Source organism: Triturus cristatus, chromosome 8 (genome assembly GCF_964204655.1).
Source record: "Triturus cristatus chromosome 8, aTriCri1.1, whole genome shotgun sequence".
Classification (NCBI taxonomy): Eukaryota; Metazoa; Chordata; class Amphibia; order Caudata; family Salamandridae; genus Triturus; species Triturus cristatus.
In genome coordinates, this window is record NC_140591.1 from 1,541,445,511 (window position 1) to 1,541,463,498 (window position 17,988).

At 41.6% G+C, this 17,988-nt stretch overlaps 1 protein-coding gene across 3 annotated transcripts in view; it reads right to left on the reverse strand.

The window, feature by feature from the left end:
• INPPL1 (inositol polyphosphate phosphatase like 1) overlaps positions 1-17,988 on the reverse strand; it is a 1,340,026-nt gene that overhangs the window by 698,256 nt on the left and 623,782 nt on the right. For all 3 annotated transcript variants that reach the window (XM_085623407.1, XM_085623409.1, XM_085623408.1), the window contains one exon: positions 1,174-1,280. In XM_085623407.1, the coding sequence (XP_085479533.1) occupies positions 1,174-1,280 (107 nt within the window). The remainder of the gene's footprint in view (positions 1-1,173; positions 1,281-17,988) is intronic.

Here is a 17,988-nt window from a genome sequence, read left to right on the forward strand (position 1 = left end):
ATCTATGAACGATCCAATACTGCACAATCAATATTATAATAAAATACAAAAGACAAGCTAAAAAAACAATAGCTTTGATGTTCAATGCTTTGGCAACAATAATTTTGGAGATCAATATATTGGAGTTTGATAGTGTAGTACAGAACTCTTCAAAGTAGCCCTTTTGGAGCAGTATCCTACCCAGCACTCATCTTCTCTTTATGTGTACGACAGTCATTAAAGCCAGAGAGATCGGCTCAAAGACCAGAATAACAAGAATCAGGCACAGCTGGCATAAAGGACAAGAACTTCATAATAGGAAACAATGCTCATGTAATTAATTCTTTACTCTTGCTAACAGACTTCTGGAACAGATGTCGATTTAAAATGCATATTTTCCGACTTTATATTATATTTCAAGTAAATTATTTTATTCTTAAAGGGAAATGTATCACCATCCTGATTTTATACTTCCCACACTTACTTTATTGTTCCCATCAAAGATTTAAGTTACTGCTCTCATTTTTGCTGAGCTAATAACATTTCCATCACCTATTAATTACATATGCAGTCTTGCCTACTACCTATGCAAACTGACACAAGCTGGATGACCATTTGTTTAGACTTCTCAAATTCCAAAAAAAAAGGGAATCGCCTTCATGGTTTTTAGTCATTTAAGGAAGTAGATCCTGTTTTAGTAACTTCCTGATGAGAAAAAAAACTAATGGAGTAAGGAGTGGGAAAGCCTAGTCTATCTCATCCTCATTTGCATACTTTTCTCTTTAAATCTTTTTATAAACTTGTATATGTAATGGGGGTGTGAGAGAGATAGCAATGAATGTTTAAACTGAAACACACACCGGCTGTTAGAGCAAATACCCGGCTTGGCTGTGTTTTTTGTATAGTCTTTCTTTGTAGAAGAGCTCTCAAAAGGAAACATATCAGATCTTCTTAACATGATGCAGCAGCTAAATGTCATTTCTGAAGCATGATGCTTGCATTCCTCACTCACTCAAAGAATCACAAAGATAACTATTCCATTAGCCACACATGCCCTTTTCTTAGAAAATATGGCATGAATGAGTACTGGAAGTAGCCATTATTAAGACAAATTAAAATAGTACAGCAGCCTGTTTATTTGAAACATTCACATTTTTCAATGCATTTCTATTCACTTCCTATTTTGGTTCTTACCCTAGCACTGACGAAGATGAAATCCTTCCTCTGAGATTTGTCCTTCTCTTTCTCAAATACGATTCCCAGCTTGGCCTGCGTCCGCTGAGATTTGATCAGCTGCCGGACTGAATAATGACAATATCATGAAGGTGAACTTAGAGATGAAGCTTAATACACAGAAATAAGTTTAAAGAGGACTACCCTCTTTTCTTCCAAATAGCTAACACATTTAAACAAGCAATGCAAAAATTAAAATAATGCCCAATGGTGTATTAACTCAGGTGCTCCTGTCTTCCTCAGATTACCAATGCAGGTGAACAGCATTCATCAACTACACCTACATCATTTCCTGTGCACACTAAATTACTTTATGGAGTGTATCCCATGAACCGCCATCTCAGTTTCTTTATAATCATTACCTGCAGTATAAATACCTCATCTATAGCTATAGTGATGCCTAGTGAATTCATAGAATTAAGAGACGCATACTGTATGACTAGCAGTTCAGGAGATGCTACACAGTGAGGCAACCTTTCCTAAAATCTACCTGCAGATCCCCTTATTTATCTTTTCCAACACTTGTAGAACATTGTAATTAGGCAGCATAGGGAGTCGGGTGAAAAGGTTTGCGATTACCCCCTGGATTTCATTTCTAAGAAATGCATCAAGGAATTAGTGCTTATACTTGCAAATAATTAGAAAAGGATTATGACTCAGAAATAAAGCCTATGCCAGCCCCGATGGAATGGGAATTCGTGCCTTCTAGAAGACAGCCATATAAGTAGTGTGCCAGTTCAAGTGTCTAGAGTAAGGAAAAGTTCCTTGCATGTAACTAGAGTTCTTCAGAACTGTTGGTGTCTTTCATTGATTCACATGTATGAACAGTCCCCGTCATCTGGGTGGGAATCCTCACTAGACAATGTTATGTTGCACTGTCCGATAAACAGCCTCAAGAACACTGAACTGCTTTGTGAATTGGCTCAAATGGAGCGCCTTTCAGAGTTACCAGAAATGTGAAAAGTTCCCATGATGTTGGAGATAAGGCAACTAGAGATAGCCATGGAAAAGCCCTCTCATAAATTCTTTGATAATCGTTGTCGCAAATAGCAACTCTTTACCTGGTGTATGGAGTTATTTAGAAAATGAAGACGGTTGTATTTTTATAGAACAATATTTCAGACCTGACCTTTCAGATGTAGAGGCATGTTAATACGTATACATGATTATTATGTGCCCATTCATATCTAATGATTTCGTACAAGACTGCACTCTGGCTGTCTGCAACACTTGTCTAGTCATGTGGCATCTGAATGAAACCAAACTCTTGAGCACCTCAGTTGTGAGGTGTACAATTGTGGGTTGTGGTGAAGTACTCGCCCCGTGTTGAATGACAAAACGTAGAAGATCTGCCTCAAACTGGATACGTGTTTCTTGTCAACATCATACATAAATGGGAAAACCCAATGCTGCCTATGGCATGTTGGAGCTGTTAGAATAATCTTACAATGTTGTTTAAAATGTTTGAATTACCCATGGTATTAAAGAAAAATGGTGGGTGTGCATGAAAAAATGTTTCTTACCATAACATGATTCCATGATGCATGCCTCTCCCATAGATCCTAGACATGGCCACATGCTGGTGAATAAGCAGAACTTGTTGCATGGATTGGTAGTAAACCGCTTCCACTGCAATATTCCCCATTATGACTCAACTGTCTAGCATCCAATTGCCCTTTGGGATTTGCCGTCCTCTGACCGCTTAAGGCATCTGAACATTTGTTGTGTGATCTTCAAATTGTTCTGCTGAGATATCTACTTTGTGTCTGATACTCAGAACCAAAGACATCAAAACCTCCTTGGACATCAGAATGGATCTTGTTACTCCTTTGGCGTTCTAAAATTTGTAATTGTATTGCAGGTACGTATCATCACCTGGTTGTTCCTCACATGCTGCAAGTATGCTGTAATTGCTAACGTTACTGCCCTTTGCTCCAGACAATATATGTTGATATGTTGAGAAGTGATATTATTTGCAACTGTTTACTGACAAGCAAAATGTCCATATGAGCCACCCTAACTGTTAATGAAACATCTATCCTGCAAATATATTCTACAGTATTCGGCCACTAAAGCACTGACTATTTGAATACTGACTTGAATTTTGTCATCCCGTTCACATTTCACTTGTATCTACTGCTCATCATTTAATTTATCTTGGTTTGGTCTCATTCTCAGCTGACATTAAAGCAACAGGAGAATAGAAAAGGTAATGGATTCCAGTGATTTATACCTTTTCTTTTTTTTACCATAACAGGGTGTTCATACTATAAAAGTGTGGTTAGGGTCATTAATGTCCGACTTCGCTCAAGGGATGGGTAAACTTTCCCTTCTTTTGAAAGAATCATTGCTTTGAGAAAGATAATATCTGTGGTCTGTTACTTCCTTGTGTTGATGGTTAAAAAATAGTGTGGAAAGAAACTTTACAGTACTTGGTACTATCTGCTTGGATATGATGATCGAACATGCTTTGATTAGCCAGTCATCTACATACGGGCATACAAAACTCTTTTCTTCGAAGTTGTGCTGTAATCTGGGCCATACATTTGGTTAAAATGCAAAGCGGTGACTTCAGACTAAATAGCAGAGCTCTGAATTGCAAAAGGAGTCTGTTAACTGTGAGCTGCAGACATTCTTGATGATTTTTAAATCTGGGGATATTTAAGTATGCATTTTTCAGATCTAACACCTTTGCTTTGAATGAAATAATGAGATCAATCGCCAGAAGTAGTTCCAACTTCCACATTTATTACTGACTTGAAATATCCCATGCACCAGGCAGACGGTTCACCAGCAACTGTCACTACCCTCAAAAGATGACTGGCTAACCTTCTAGATCATATGATCAAGTTTCACCATGATATAACTCAAGACATTCCCATATTCCACCTTTGCTGTCGTAGACTAGTGTTTGGAAGTCATGTTTATTTTACAATGTTGAACTGAACATTGTGCTTGTCTCAATCATCAAGACCAAGACTTCACCAGAAATAATTTTCTCCGAATAGCACTGGTTGAAGAGACGGGAAACTCTTGTAAATGGACCCCATTTTTCCCAGATGTCTTCAAGAAAACTCTTGGCAAATTGAAGGGGTTCCATCACAAATAAATTTAAAAAAACAACGTGCTCAGAGTACATAGGGTGTGCAAGATACCCTTGTTTCCAAGATATGATTTATGTGAAGAGTTGAAAGAATTATGAGACTGTGAGAGTATGCTTATAGAAAAAACTGAAAGTTCAGAATGGTTGTACCCCATTGTTTTGCCACGTCTGGAGGACAAATAAATAAGTCTTGGTGTACCGGAATATCACCTTTGTGTTTCAGGGAGGTAGAATTCCTGGGTCGAAGCCTAAAAGAGAATGTAGGGGATGTGGTGAAATGGATGTTCATAAATTGAGAAAGGTAGTAGAAGTAAAGAAATGTGTACAAAAAGTATATGCAGGTGTTGGTAAGCAGGGTGCAAAATGCATTTGGGAGATTGGATTAGCATAAAAAATCCTGGTTTAGTTTGCAAACGTGCATCAAGGTTTTCAGTGCTAGTGACTGTAAAAGTGCTGAAAGAGGATATAGTTGTTTGGAATCTTGACAAGATTGCTCAGGTGCCTAATAACAAATTTGATGAGGTGTGTCAACGCACAGATAGAACCACAAATGTTAGGAATTCTCCAAAGGAGTTAGATGTGTGAGGGTGAAGTTAGAGTTTCTATGCAAAATCACTGTCTGTTTTCAAACTGAAAGATTTCAGCTGGTAAATCTTTCTTCCAGAGGTTATTCTCTAGTCTTGAGAACTTTGTCATTCAAATTAAATTCTATTACCTTACAAATTTCTAAACCTTACCCTCCAAATCCAGCCCCCAATAATCCTGACACAAACTCTCTTTACCCAAGTGACCTATCATTCTCCTCCATCTCATATCATTAACTGTGACCTACGCTGTCAAACTCTGTTTGCGCCAGACTGTACGGGCTACAGACAGTCTGAAATTCTGTTCCTTTCCCCCACAATATACTCAAGATCTTACAGTGCCACCACTTACGTACAAATGTGATTAGACGCCAAATCTATTTACATTTTTTGTAAATGTATCTCTCATTATCTTATGACCCCTGAAACTGGTTTCCCCACTCAACATTTGTTAGTCTCATCAACTAAAAGACAATTTCTTTTCAGCACTAATTCTAATTCGTTTCAGCCTTTTTTATGCTTTCGAAATAAAAGGGATCGTTTTCACGTATCTACCTCATTACTGAAACATGGCAGCATCACGCCCTTTAGTATTACCATCAGTCACCACAGTACATCTTTGCTTTGGGTTAAAACTTTCTAAATTAGGAGTCTGTTGCAATTTCTCCTTCACCATCTCGAATTCGTTTTAGCATACTTAAACCCACTTAACTTTAGCTTGCTTTTTCAACGAACTTCTCAAACAATGCATGCTGCTTCCAAATTTCTGAATTAACTTTCTGTTAAAGTCTGCTGTTCCAAAGAAATGTGAGATTTCATTTTTGGATTTTGGCACAGGTATGTTTTTAATAAGTCTTTTAGACATTATGCTTAAACCACAAAGAATTCCCTTTTGTGCGGATACATTTTCACCAGACCTAGTTATACTCTTTTCAGCTCAATGGATATGCACTAAAAAAATAGTAAACATTCACCAAATTCTAATTTGGTGAATGTTTACCATTTTTTAGTCCCTATCCATTGAGCTAAATAAAGTATAATTGGGTATGATGGAAATGTATCTGCACAAAAGGGAATTCTTTCTGGTTTAAGCATTAAACTACCCTGTCCCTTTCAGTAGTAAAGGGTGACTCTCCTTGTTTCGATAGTATAAGTACAACTCTTAGGTATTATGCCTTTTCCCTAAGCATGGGACTCAAATAAGCCAACTCCCTTTGACTCGGCTTATATTTTTCCACCTTTATTAGGAGACCATTCACCTCTTAACAGGATTTGTCTTGCCCTCACATTATGTTTCTCTTCATCCTTCCCAAAAACCAAGATATCCTCTTGGTATATCTTCACTCCTTCTATCGTCTCCAAATCCATTTACATAATCCTCTGGAACACTGAGGCTTTGAAATCAGTAAGTACCATGGGAGTCACAAAGGCAATTAATTCTCTGGAATCACCATGTAGCTTCACCTGGTGGTATGCAGACACTAGATCTAGTGTGGAAAATATTTAGCACTCAACATGAACATTATTACTGTAATGTTCTGTAACGTTCTGAAGAGAATGTTTATCAGCCTCCATGCATTTGTTGAGTCCTCTTAGGTTCATGCATAGCCTAATGTCCCTTCATTCTTTATGAGCCACAACCACAGGAGCTAACAACTCTACAATTTCAATGATGCTGGATGTGTCATTCCAATTCCCTTGTAACTTCCTCTCAGAAGGTAGCAATACTATTTCTTACCCTGTTTACCACTGGTTGCATTCTTTAATCTTATCAGAGGAACATAACCCTTCAAGCAACTCAATTTATCACTAAAGACTTTTGAAAAATTACTTACAAATTAACCTTGAGTTTTCCTTTTTAGTGATGGCACAGTCCTCTATCACCGTCCTTTAATCAAATTGCTTGTTGAGAAGTAGGATCCAGCAACAACTTTAAATTCCTCAGGTGGAATCAACAAGGGGTAGAGGATGTGGCCAAACATCTAGAGCGGTCGACCATCAAAGCTGGGAAACCAAGTTCAAGTCTCAGCAGGGACGCTCAACATCCCGATTGTGGGCAAATCACGTAATATCCCCATGCCTAACAAAAATAAACGTGTCCGTCTGTAACGTAACTGGTGCTCATGTAAAACGCTCTGAAACCTTCTGGTCATGTTTGCGCTATATAAAACACCAACAAAAAAAAAATTATAATAATTTCCTTTATACTCTATGTACCACCTAAAGTGGCCAAGTAACTTGATGGACTCTCCGCCATAACCTACAGCTGTAACGTCTGGTCAGCACAGTTTAATCTTCCATCTGTTAAACCTATAAAAACTCCTAGGATGCTATGGATCCAGATTCAAATAACAGGTAATCTGATGTTCTTCTACTCTACTAGGCTGATGAGCCATGTTTCACTCCTCCCAGATTCTGCAAAACTTATTACTCAACTAGTTCCATAACTTCACTGACCCTTTATGTTCCTTTAGATGCTTTGCCCACTTTAGCAAAATCCCCCTTTTACCTACTACAGGCAGGATATTATTTATAACTGGCTAAATGCCCTTAATTTCCACATCTGTAGATTCTCATACTAGCCTTGCCCCTTTTGATATAACATTTACTGCTTGCATCTTGTCTTTATCATTACTGGTGCTTTCCTTCATTATGTCATGTTAGAGTATGTTCTATTTCCTTAACAGTTTTCGAAACCTCATTCAGATCAGGATCACCCTTAAACTGTAATTCATCTCTTACCTTATCTACATTACAACCTAGCATAAATTGGTCTCTAATGCTTAATTTGTTTCTCTGGAAAAGAGTAGTCAGAGGCTTTTTTGATGATTGGTCGGCTTGAATCCTGAGGCCAAAGGGTCTAGTCGAGTAACGGAGGTTTGAGCAGTAATCTCTGTGGTGTCCAATAGATGTTTCTTTACACCCACGTGAGGTACAGCCTTGGTTGGATGCATAAGGGCATTTTCACTATTAATGCCATCAAACTCATAGGGGTATCCAGTATGTGATTGGATTCATTTTTAATGAAGGGAAAAAACTCTTTATCTTAGCCGCATAGGCTGCTGCCTTTTGTCCTGTTTTTTAGTTTATTTTCTTTTTCGCTTTCTCTTTCGCTTGGTTGTTTTATCAACAGGAGAACCAGAGGCACTGCTAGTTGCTTTTTCCTCCTTGAACAATAAATTTGGTCCTGGAGTTACTTGTCGACTTACATCAGAAATGATTTGGTGTTCCAGTTTTTGATCATTAATTGGGGAGTAAAGGTACAAAGGTGCCGAATGGAATTCTGCTTTAAGCTCTATCATATTCTTTGTCATTCGCTTTATTTGAGGAGAAGTGTAGGTATCGGCTTTGAACTTTGCGGTGCTTGAGGTGAATGGGCTTTCATTGTCATAGGTAGTTTGGGGCTCGGTTGAGCGGTTTTATATTATTGATCAGTTTAACTTAACTAATAGATCACTTACTAGTACTGGGAGAGCAAGTAATTTGTCTAACAAGATCGTGCATACACAGTCTTGAACATTTTGTTTATTGACTTGTGGTGTCTTATGACTACCGGGATTACCCAGATTTTGAGCATTAGCAGCTGGCATTCAGTAGCTCAAATTGAGAATCAATAGATGAAAGCTTCTAGCAGAGAAATTTGAATATCAAATGCATCTGATTGATATTCCAGCACCCTAACTGTAAAGTCTAAAGTATTTATCAGTTGTTGCCAAGTTCTTAAATCGAGAGATGGAATCGGGCTGCCTGTTTGTGTTGGTGATTCCATTCGGAAGCCTCTGATGAATAATAGTTAATGTGAAAGGGAGGTTGGAAAGGCTGGAATAGGATCATCCTTGGAGATTAATGTTGACTCAGTATCAGATGGTATTTGATTTACTAACTGATCTGTTGCTTGATTTGAGTAAGTTCTTTCCATCAAACAGGGGAGGTTGATTGTTGAAATAAAATCTTGTGAGCCTGAATTTTGAGAGGCATTGTGTCTTTGTTTGATTTCACAATTGGGTCGTCTAATTGAGTGAATTGATTAACTGTTTTTGCTGGTGACTGAAAGGTTGAGTAAGAATTAGACTGGGGCCATTTTATTAACTTCGGAGTGATTTGATACGTAGGTAATGATTCTGTCACGTGTAATGTTGATGTATTTCCTTGGAGATTCTGCGGTGTTATTTGTAATATTGTATTTGTGACTTGATTAACCAAATTTTCCAGAATGTCAAGTTGTGGGGTCAATGGCTGTTGGAGAATAGGAAGCACCTCTCTGATCTCGTCTGCTGATAGATAAAGAATAGCGCTTTCGTCCTTCGTAAAAGTGAATTTTGATAGCTTGTTTTTCTCAAGTTTGTGCCATGAATCAAAGGTATTGGGCACAAGTCCTGTAAGTGGTGACACCAACTGATGTATTTTTGGTGATGAGAGAGAAATTGCTACACAAGGTTAGTTCCAGTTTTGATGCGCTTGAAACAATTCGAATTACATTGGCTCTTCTTTTTGCATTGTACAAGGTGAGAAGTGCCGCTTGTTCTGCCTGACCTCATTATTCTTGCACGGAACCAGCTCTGATGGATTGACGTTGGATAGACTTACGACGTAGAGAAAAGAAATAGATGGTAGGACGAAAGCGTTACTAAGGTAAAGAGCTAGCTAAGATGATGAATTGCGGATAGTTGCTGCGTAAAATCATCAAGAACAGCTTTAAAAAATAGAATCCCCAAAAGACAAGCTCACATCCGCCCCCTGAAAAGGGAAGCAAAAGATCAAATCTTACCTTAGCACCACCGAAGGAAGACTCCACTTCGTTTCCTCACTCACCGTATGGAAATCATACCTCCAGCAGAGCAAGATGATCAGGAAGACGAGGAGTTTGGAAAATGAAGGAATGGAGGCCGGAGAGTGAAGCGCAAGGAGGTTTGGGACAGGTGAAGCAAATGGCACCCAGTGTCCCAGTTTCTCAGCTCCTTAACTGTTCGGTTTGCGCCTGGAAGCGTGGCTGTCTACTGAGACGTAATTGGAAGTGCAGGAGGTCGCAACAAAGTTGCAGAATATAGATGGGCTCCGGCGGAGGAGACCAAAGAGACATCTAAGATCGTTTTGGGTCTCCTGTAGGCTTTTTTTTGCTCTTCTTTAATTTTCGTGGGCCCCTTCTTGGGCCCCTTTACTTTTCCCCCGGGGATTTACATCCTGTGGGCTCCATATTTAACTCCTGTTGCCTCCTGCGGGAAACCTGATTGATTGGTGGGTAGGTTGGCTGCTGCGTGTTGCAGGTTGCAGATTATTTTGCACAAGTTGCAGGATTTATGGACAAGTGGGGAGCAGGAGGCCACTGCAGGCTGCACCCGAACCTAGTTGGACCGCCTCTGCGGGGCCACCTGCAACTCACACTCTGCAAAAGCCAACTACCAGCGGCCACACTTGTCCGTTCTCCCGCACTAGCTCCTGCACCCACACTCACACAGCTGATGATGTCACTGTTACGATGTTGCGGGTGCTGCGGGAATGCGGGACTGCAACAATCCAGTTGGGCCAGGGGTTCAGTAGAAAGACTAAAGGGGGATGGGGAAAACGATCGGAGAAACAAGAGGCCCCAGCTCTGCTCGCCCACACAGGCTCCTCCCCTTCCGGACAATCGCTCAGTGAAGGGTTGCAATCCTCTTGTGACAAGTCTTCCTTAGGGGTTTCACAAGAGGTTTCTACACAAATTCTAGAGCACAGCCCCTTTAAACACTATCCAGCACTAATCACTCATCTGTTTGAAGTTAAATCCTATCGGAACCAGAAATGTTGAATTTGTCCACCACTGGCAGACTTATCAAGGGTGCTAGAAACAAATTGGATTCAGGAGTGCTTTAACTGATTTTGAGATTGTGCTGATATGATTCATATCATTGACCCATTAGCCTGTATTGATGAACATTTTCTATCTGGTGATTTAAGGACATCTAAAAGAAGAATAACGTTGGCAATGCTATTGAGAACCCAGGGACCTGGCAGCATTTAGGTCTACTCTTATGGTCTCTAATGCATTATCCACATGCATTCCAAAGATGCTCTCACCATCAAATGGCATATTTAAAGTCTTGGTTTGTACCTTAAGTGTAAAGGAAGTATTTTTCACCGTATCCCAATGGTAGGGGTGCCAATCTGTAAACCTGTCTGCAGCCAACTGTTGCAGAATCCATAGCGCATTTAGCAATGCAGAAGTCAATGTTCCTTCATTCAGTATTGATGAACACATCATTTGCATTCTCCTTGGGTAATTTCTGCAAAAATGGTGATATGTCATTCCATAATGGTTTGTCAAACCTGGAAACAATGGCAGATGCATTAGCTATCTTAATGGAAGAAGAGGATAAGGAATTCATTACTCTTTTGCCCATGGTATCCTATGTAACTTCCTTGTATGGGGGAACTGCAGAGGGAGAAGATCGATCAATCTTTTTTGCAACACATCTGACACCACTTACCCCCTCGTCTTCCGATTTAGCATGCATGTTTGAATGGTCTCTGGGGATTTGCATTTCATTTCGATCCTCACAATATTAACTGAGAAAGTAGGATTTGTTGTGGAGGTCTTATCCCCATACATGTTCTATAGTCAGTACTGATCTTATTGCTCTCCTTGCCCTCTCTTTAAAACGATAAAGGAAACAAGATTTTTTTCCACTTATGTTATCAATAGATTAATCTTCCTTGAACCTCTCTACCAGAGAATGAGAATATCCTATGCCATCCAGAGACGAATCCTTGTCGGATGCAATGTAAGCATCCCTTTATGAAGCAGGAACAAGTGTTCATCACCTTGTGGTTCTTCATCATTAGAGATATCTTTACGATGACTAATCTCACAATGATAATCAATGTCTACATCTTGCCTGCATTCTACTCGGCTATGATCATTAGCTTTCTTACAATGTACTGCAGTATCATCTTCGGTCGTTAAAGGAAATTGGACCTCTTGTCCATTTTTAAGCACTGGAGGGATGGGGCCTTGCGGAAATGCCCACTGTGGTTGTGGAAATGATTCCTGACACAGCTGAGGAAAACATTCATCAAAGCGTTCAGAAATTCTTGTAATTAATTTAGAAAATATACAGGGACCACTATCATAAGTATAGTAAGCTTGAAAGCATAATGCCTAACCACTTTCATGTGTAGACAGAATGAGTATCATCTGGATCATGTTCAGCAGATTGCACTCTGAGCTAATGAAGATCTGTCATTCCTTGATCATCTTCCTCATCTTAGCATGATTCAATCTATTTCTCACTTTCAGAACTCACCATCATCATGATTAACCCTCTACAATGATAATTCGTTATTCTAGAATCAGCTAAGGAGGCTGAACAGTAATATTGAGAGGAGAGATCACAGGAACTGAATAGGCAATGTTGATGATAGTGGTGAAATACTTGGAGTAGTTAGATAGTTTGCGTGGTTGAGATGGGTTCCATCCCTTTTGCATTGTTTTTGGATCAGGTGGTCTGCCTTAGTACCATCCAAGGAGAATACAAATGTCTTTTCTATATTCAATAGTGACCGATGTTCCGGTGACTGCCATGTAGAGAAAACTGGAACTGACGATGCTGCATCCTACGGTGTTACAACCAAAGCTGTTGAACAACGGCTTACCTACCAATGCTCTAAGCTAGGATGCAGATGGTTCCTGTTTCGGGACAGATAAAGGCACAGACAAACCTGCAGACTTTTTCAAATACAATGTTGACAATGGCACAACCGACATGGAGAATTTCACAGACTCAGTAGACTGTTCTGATCCTGCTGATTAGACAGCAAACAGCCGGGTCAAAAACATATCTTTCTCAACCAACAAAGCTGTGTTGTTCAAAATTCTTTCTAGTTTTTTATTTTTTTACAGGAATTTCTGCTGCGGATAGCAATATCAGTCTTTTGTTGGTCATAAACCTATTTTTTCATGGTATGGCTGGCTCTTTTCTACCTCAGCTGTTGACATGTGATGTACCTGAAGTCAGCATCAAAGTGGCTGGCTCAGTAGGTCACATTTTATCATTTGAGAACTTTAAAGAGACTTCTATTTAGTGAATTCCAAGGCAGGCTTCATCTTACATTTTTCAAGTGTGAGCCTAGGTGGCACATACTTTTCCTCCTCAAGAATTGAAAGAGTCAATATTCTCTCCTTGTCTTTTGCAACAAGCAGTGCACACTTTTGAAAAGTAACTGGTATGAAAGGCATCTCAACAATCTGTTTCCAGCAGATAAAAGCAAGGATCGGATCCGATCTGCTGTATCTTTTCTCTTTAATTATTTTGATCTAGAATTGAAAACATTTATACATCAAACAATTTTAATCAAAAACTGGAGCAAGTATCCGCCGGATCTCACAAGCTAATGTACAGTAGAAAATCTGAAAGTTGGTGTCACTGTTGGGGAAACGGAGCTCAATGCTTATGCACTAGCTTGGTCAGCTTTGTTTCCTAAAAGAAGGTGTTTAGGCTATATGTTGTCAATGGCTATTGCAATGTTTTCAAGTGCTTTCTGGAATACTGCCCCATAACATTGTCTACCAAGGGTTGCAAGGATGATATAAAATATTAAAACATGAGAAACTATGAAATGTCCAATGCTGAAGAATTTGACTCAATGTAACAAAAAGCTAAGAAAAAATAGTTTTCTTTTGCATGCTAAATGCAACGTTTCAGAGCTCTTACTGATGACCAAATTACATAGCGCCTTCTTTGAAGCATATGTTCAAGGAAAATATATTAACAGCAATCGCAATGTTTATGTGGAAGTCAAAAGTAGCTTCAGGGAATTAAGTAAGAGTGCGCCTATGGCATCACCTTGTTGAGAAGAAAAACTCTCTAGGACACATGGGACTACATATTTGCAGCTCACTAATGCAACACTATGGGATAAGTGTACCAACACTAATACCTCCTGGAAACAAAAGGCAAATCTCTGTCAAGTATTCAAATTGCTATTAGTCAACAATGCTAAGACACCGTGAGGTTTACTCAAAGAACGGGTCAGGGACTGATAAGGCGTCAGGGGATTTGAGAGACGAATGTTATAGTCCATCAAAATGTAATTTTGCTGCTTCACAGGACAATGGCAATAATTCCTACATTTACAGGTCATGTTCCTATAGGCCCAATAATGTTTGCAGATATACAGGTACAGAATACAGGTTTCACTAAGCTATAAAACGAAAGAAAAATGGACATGAGTGCTAAATAATCTTACTTTGACGAACTGTGACCAATGGGAAGAATAGCACTTTGATCTGATCGTGTCCGATCGGGTTACTTTGAAGATCTAATTTCTGCTTGCATACTGTGAAGTTCTCAAAAGAGGTTTCTTCAGATAAAGTATCAAAAAAGGGTGCTGGACCAAAATGTTTTGACAGAAGCCGTCTGCACAGCTTGCAAACGGTGTGCAGTTCTTCTCTGTTCAATTTTCTAACCTGCTTTATGTTTTCCATCATAGACTCCACAATCTGTCCGCCAACTAGGTGTGCTCTCAATTTTATGCACAGGCGCTCAAAAGCAGACCCCAGTTCAGCTTAAATGAGGTACTCCCAGAGCGTGCCCCTAAAGTGAGTTGTGACTGCATAGTCATTTCAAACTATAAGGAGACTGGAGTTGGCAGCAACACTTTAAAATTTAGGACTACAAACTTTTTTCACCTACACCCCTGTTGGGGGAGGTGGGGCAGAATACTTACACTCTCGAAAGGTCATACCAGAATTCTATAACTTGAGTCCTTGCCGTTCCTCATGTACGTAGTATCTATGTTTTATGTGTGTGGGTGTGATCTGTTTGGCACACTGCATATTATACTAAGTATAGGTATCAATGCAGGCATCATGCCAGGCTTATTGCTCATGGCCACGTTAATGAAACTGTAGTAGCCTGGTGGGCTGAGAATGATTTATCACCCCATGCTGTATGCAATGATGCACAGACCTCCAGTATTGTGAAAAACTCTTCTCCCCTTTTTTCTGTGGTGCCCACTGTCACCTTGCAACCAAGGCTCTGCAACTTAAAACTGTATTATCACAATAAATGTATCATCTTGACTAGTTAGACAAGGTCTGACTCTCACTACCTACAGTTAGAAGTCAACAAAAAGCAGGGGTAAGAGCAAGTTGCACATCCTAGTGACAGAGGAGGATTTTGAAGTAACCTTACAAGTTGGATGTCCCTGGCTTCCTGACACTATCCCGGAGTAAGGTAAATGTTCCATAACGCATACTTTATTTCGACCTGGAGAAGGATCTGCACAACAGTGTAAAGCAATGCTTGGCACAAACATGACCATTGCTGATGGTTGGTCTCCATGAGGGCAAAGAATAAGACCTGGACGCTGCAGCAGCTTTCTGATCTGACCTGATATAAAGCAGAGAAGTTAAACCAATCATTGACCGAGGAGAGGACGTGACTCATGACTGCAGCTAGGAAGAGCTACATGCACAATTAACTTACTTGTGTAACGATATATCTGTAAGAGACATATGATAGATTCCTTACCTTAGAATATCCCCGAGCGTCAGACATGATCCGGAAAGTTTTCGTCAGCAGTACCCCTGAGCGTTGGTAGGCGTCGTCGTACGGCTCCACGTACGTCGTTGTCGCCGAGGTGATGTCGCTGGAGCTACTTAGACGCTCCCACATGCGCTGACGTCAGTTCTGTACAAGACTTTCCGTGCCAGGAACGCAGAGCCATGCAAGATACCGACCACTGGTGCATTGAAACTAGGGCCCTGAAAGGGATGACCTTAATCCTAGAAATCAGTTCACAGAACGGGGAGGATGGGTGGGGTGGTAAGGAATCTATCACTAACTAATGTCTCTTACAGATATATTGTTACACAAGTAAGTAACTTGTGCATCTGAAAGAGACACGTTAGTGATAGATTCCTTACCTTATAATAGATACCCCAGCAATACCAACCCCGGTGGTGGGTCTGCGAACCAAGATCACACCACAAAGTCACGGAGAACAGAAAGGCCAAAGAAGCCATCCATCCGGACTTGACTGTCAAGGCAATAATGCTTAGTAAAAGTGTGCAGCAAGGCTCCCGTGGCTGCCTGACAGATGTCTTGCAGGGGACACCACGTCCCAATTCAGTAGTAGCGGCTGTCGCCCTGGTAGAATGGGCGCGCAACCCGGCCGGGGGTTCCTTTTTAGCCACAGAATAACAGGATTTGATATACAAGACGACCCAGCGGGAGATAGTCCTATTGTGTACAGCCCGGCATTTCTTGGCGCCTACGTAGCCAACTAAGAGCTGGTTATCCGCCCGGAACTGTTGTGTGCGATTCAGATAAAATGAAAGCGCACGTTTTGGGTCCAGACGGTGGAGCCACTCTTCCTCTCTGGAAGGGTGCGGAGACGGAAAGAAAGTGGGCAAGGTGATAGTTTGCCCAATGTGGAAGGCAGTGACAACCTTTGGCAAGAAGGAAGGACAAGTGCGAAGCACAACCTTGTCCGGATGAACCGACAGAAAAGGAGGCTTACAGGAAAGAGCCTGGAGCTCACTCACACGCCTAGCGGAGGTGATGGCAAACAGGAAAGCAGTCTTGAAAGTTAATAAACTAAGAGGACGGTTGTGAAGCGGCTCAAAAGGATCGCACATCAGAAAAGAACCACATTTAAGTCCCACTGCGGCATCACAAACAGAATAGGAGGGAAAAGGTGAGTAATGCCTTTGAGAAACCTATTAACAATAGGGGACTTGAAAAGAGAGGGCTGATCAGGAAGCCTGAGAAAAGCTGAAATTGCGGAAAGGTAGCTCTTAATAGTACCCAGAGCAGAGCCCTGCTGGGCCAGAGAAAGATGGAACACAAGGACCTCTGAAAGAGGGACAGAAAGGGGATCCACAGCCTTTGCTGTGCACCATGCCACAAATTTGTTCCACCTGCAGGCGTATACCGATTTAGTGGAGGGATGCCTGGCTGCCAGAATGACATCACAGACTTCAGGAGGCAAGTCAAACGGAATCAAATGTCGCCGCTATATCTCCACGCATGTAGGTGGCGGATGGACAGGTTTGGGTGGAGGACCTTTCCCTGACAGAAGATCCTCCTGAAGAGGCAGTCAGATCGGGGAATCCATGCTCATATTGAGTAGCTCGGGATACCAAACTCTTCGAGCCCAGTCCGGGGCCACAAGAATGACTTGGGCCCGGTCGCGCCTGACCTTCTTCAGCACTCTGGGTAGAAGTGGTATAGGTGGAAAGGCGTGCAATAGACCGCAGTTCCACTCATGACGAAAAGCATCTCCGAGCGAGTGCCGCCTTGGAAACTCCAACATGCAGAAGTGATGACATTGCGCGTTCTCTTCGGTGGCAAACAGATCTAACCAAGGTTCTCCCCACTGTTGAAAGAGACCTGGCGCCCACTCCGAGTGAAGACGCCATTCGTGATCCATCGGGCACTGGCGGCTGAGTTTGTCCGCCCTGGCGTTCAGAGAACCTGCCAGGTGTTGAACCGTCAAGGAACTGCCTTGACGTTCAAGACATGTCCAGAGGCGCAGAGCCTCCTGAAATAGGGTCCGCGACCCCACCCCGCCTTGTTTGTTGCCATACCACATGGTGGTGGTGTTGTCTGTGAACACCTGCACCACCCTCCCCTTGACAGAGGGAAGGAATGCCTTCAGTGCAAGAAGGATCGCCCGAAGCTCTAGAAGGTGGATATGGAGCCGGGACTCCGCCGGAGACCAGAGGCCTCTGATCTCCGCCTCTCCCATGTGGCCACCCCATCCCAGGAGAGACGCATCTGTCACCACTGTGTGCTCCGGCTGGGGAAGGGAGAGGGATCTGCCGCTGACCCATGGCTGATTCGTGAGCCACCACTGCAATTGCAGTGCAGTGCCCTCCGAGATCTGGACGTAGTCTGACAGGTTCCCCTGATGCTGCGCCCACTGAAACTTCAGGTCCCACTGCAGAGCCCGCATATGCCATCTGGCATGGTTGGTGAGCAGGATGCAGGAGGCCATGAGGCCCAGCGCCCTCAAGGTCATCCTGACCGAAACCCAGGACAAGGGCTGAAAGATTGGAATCATAGCCCGAATGTCCCTGGCTCGCTGTTCGGGAGGATAAACCCGAAA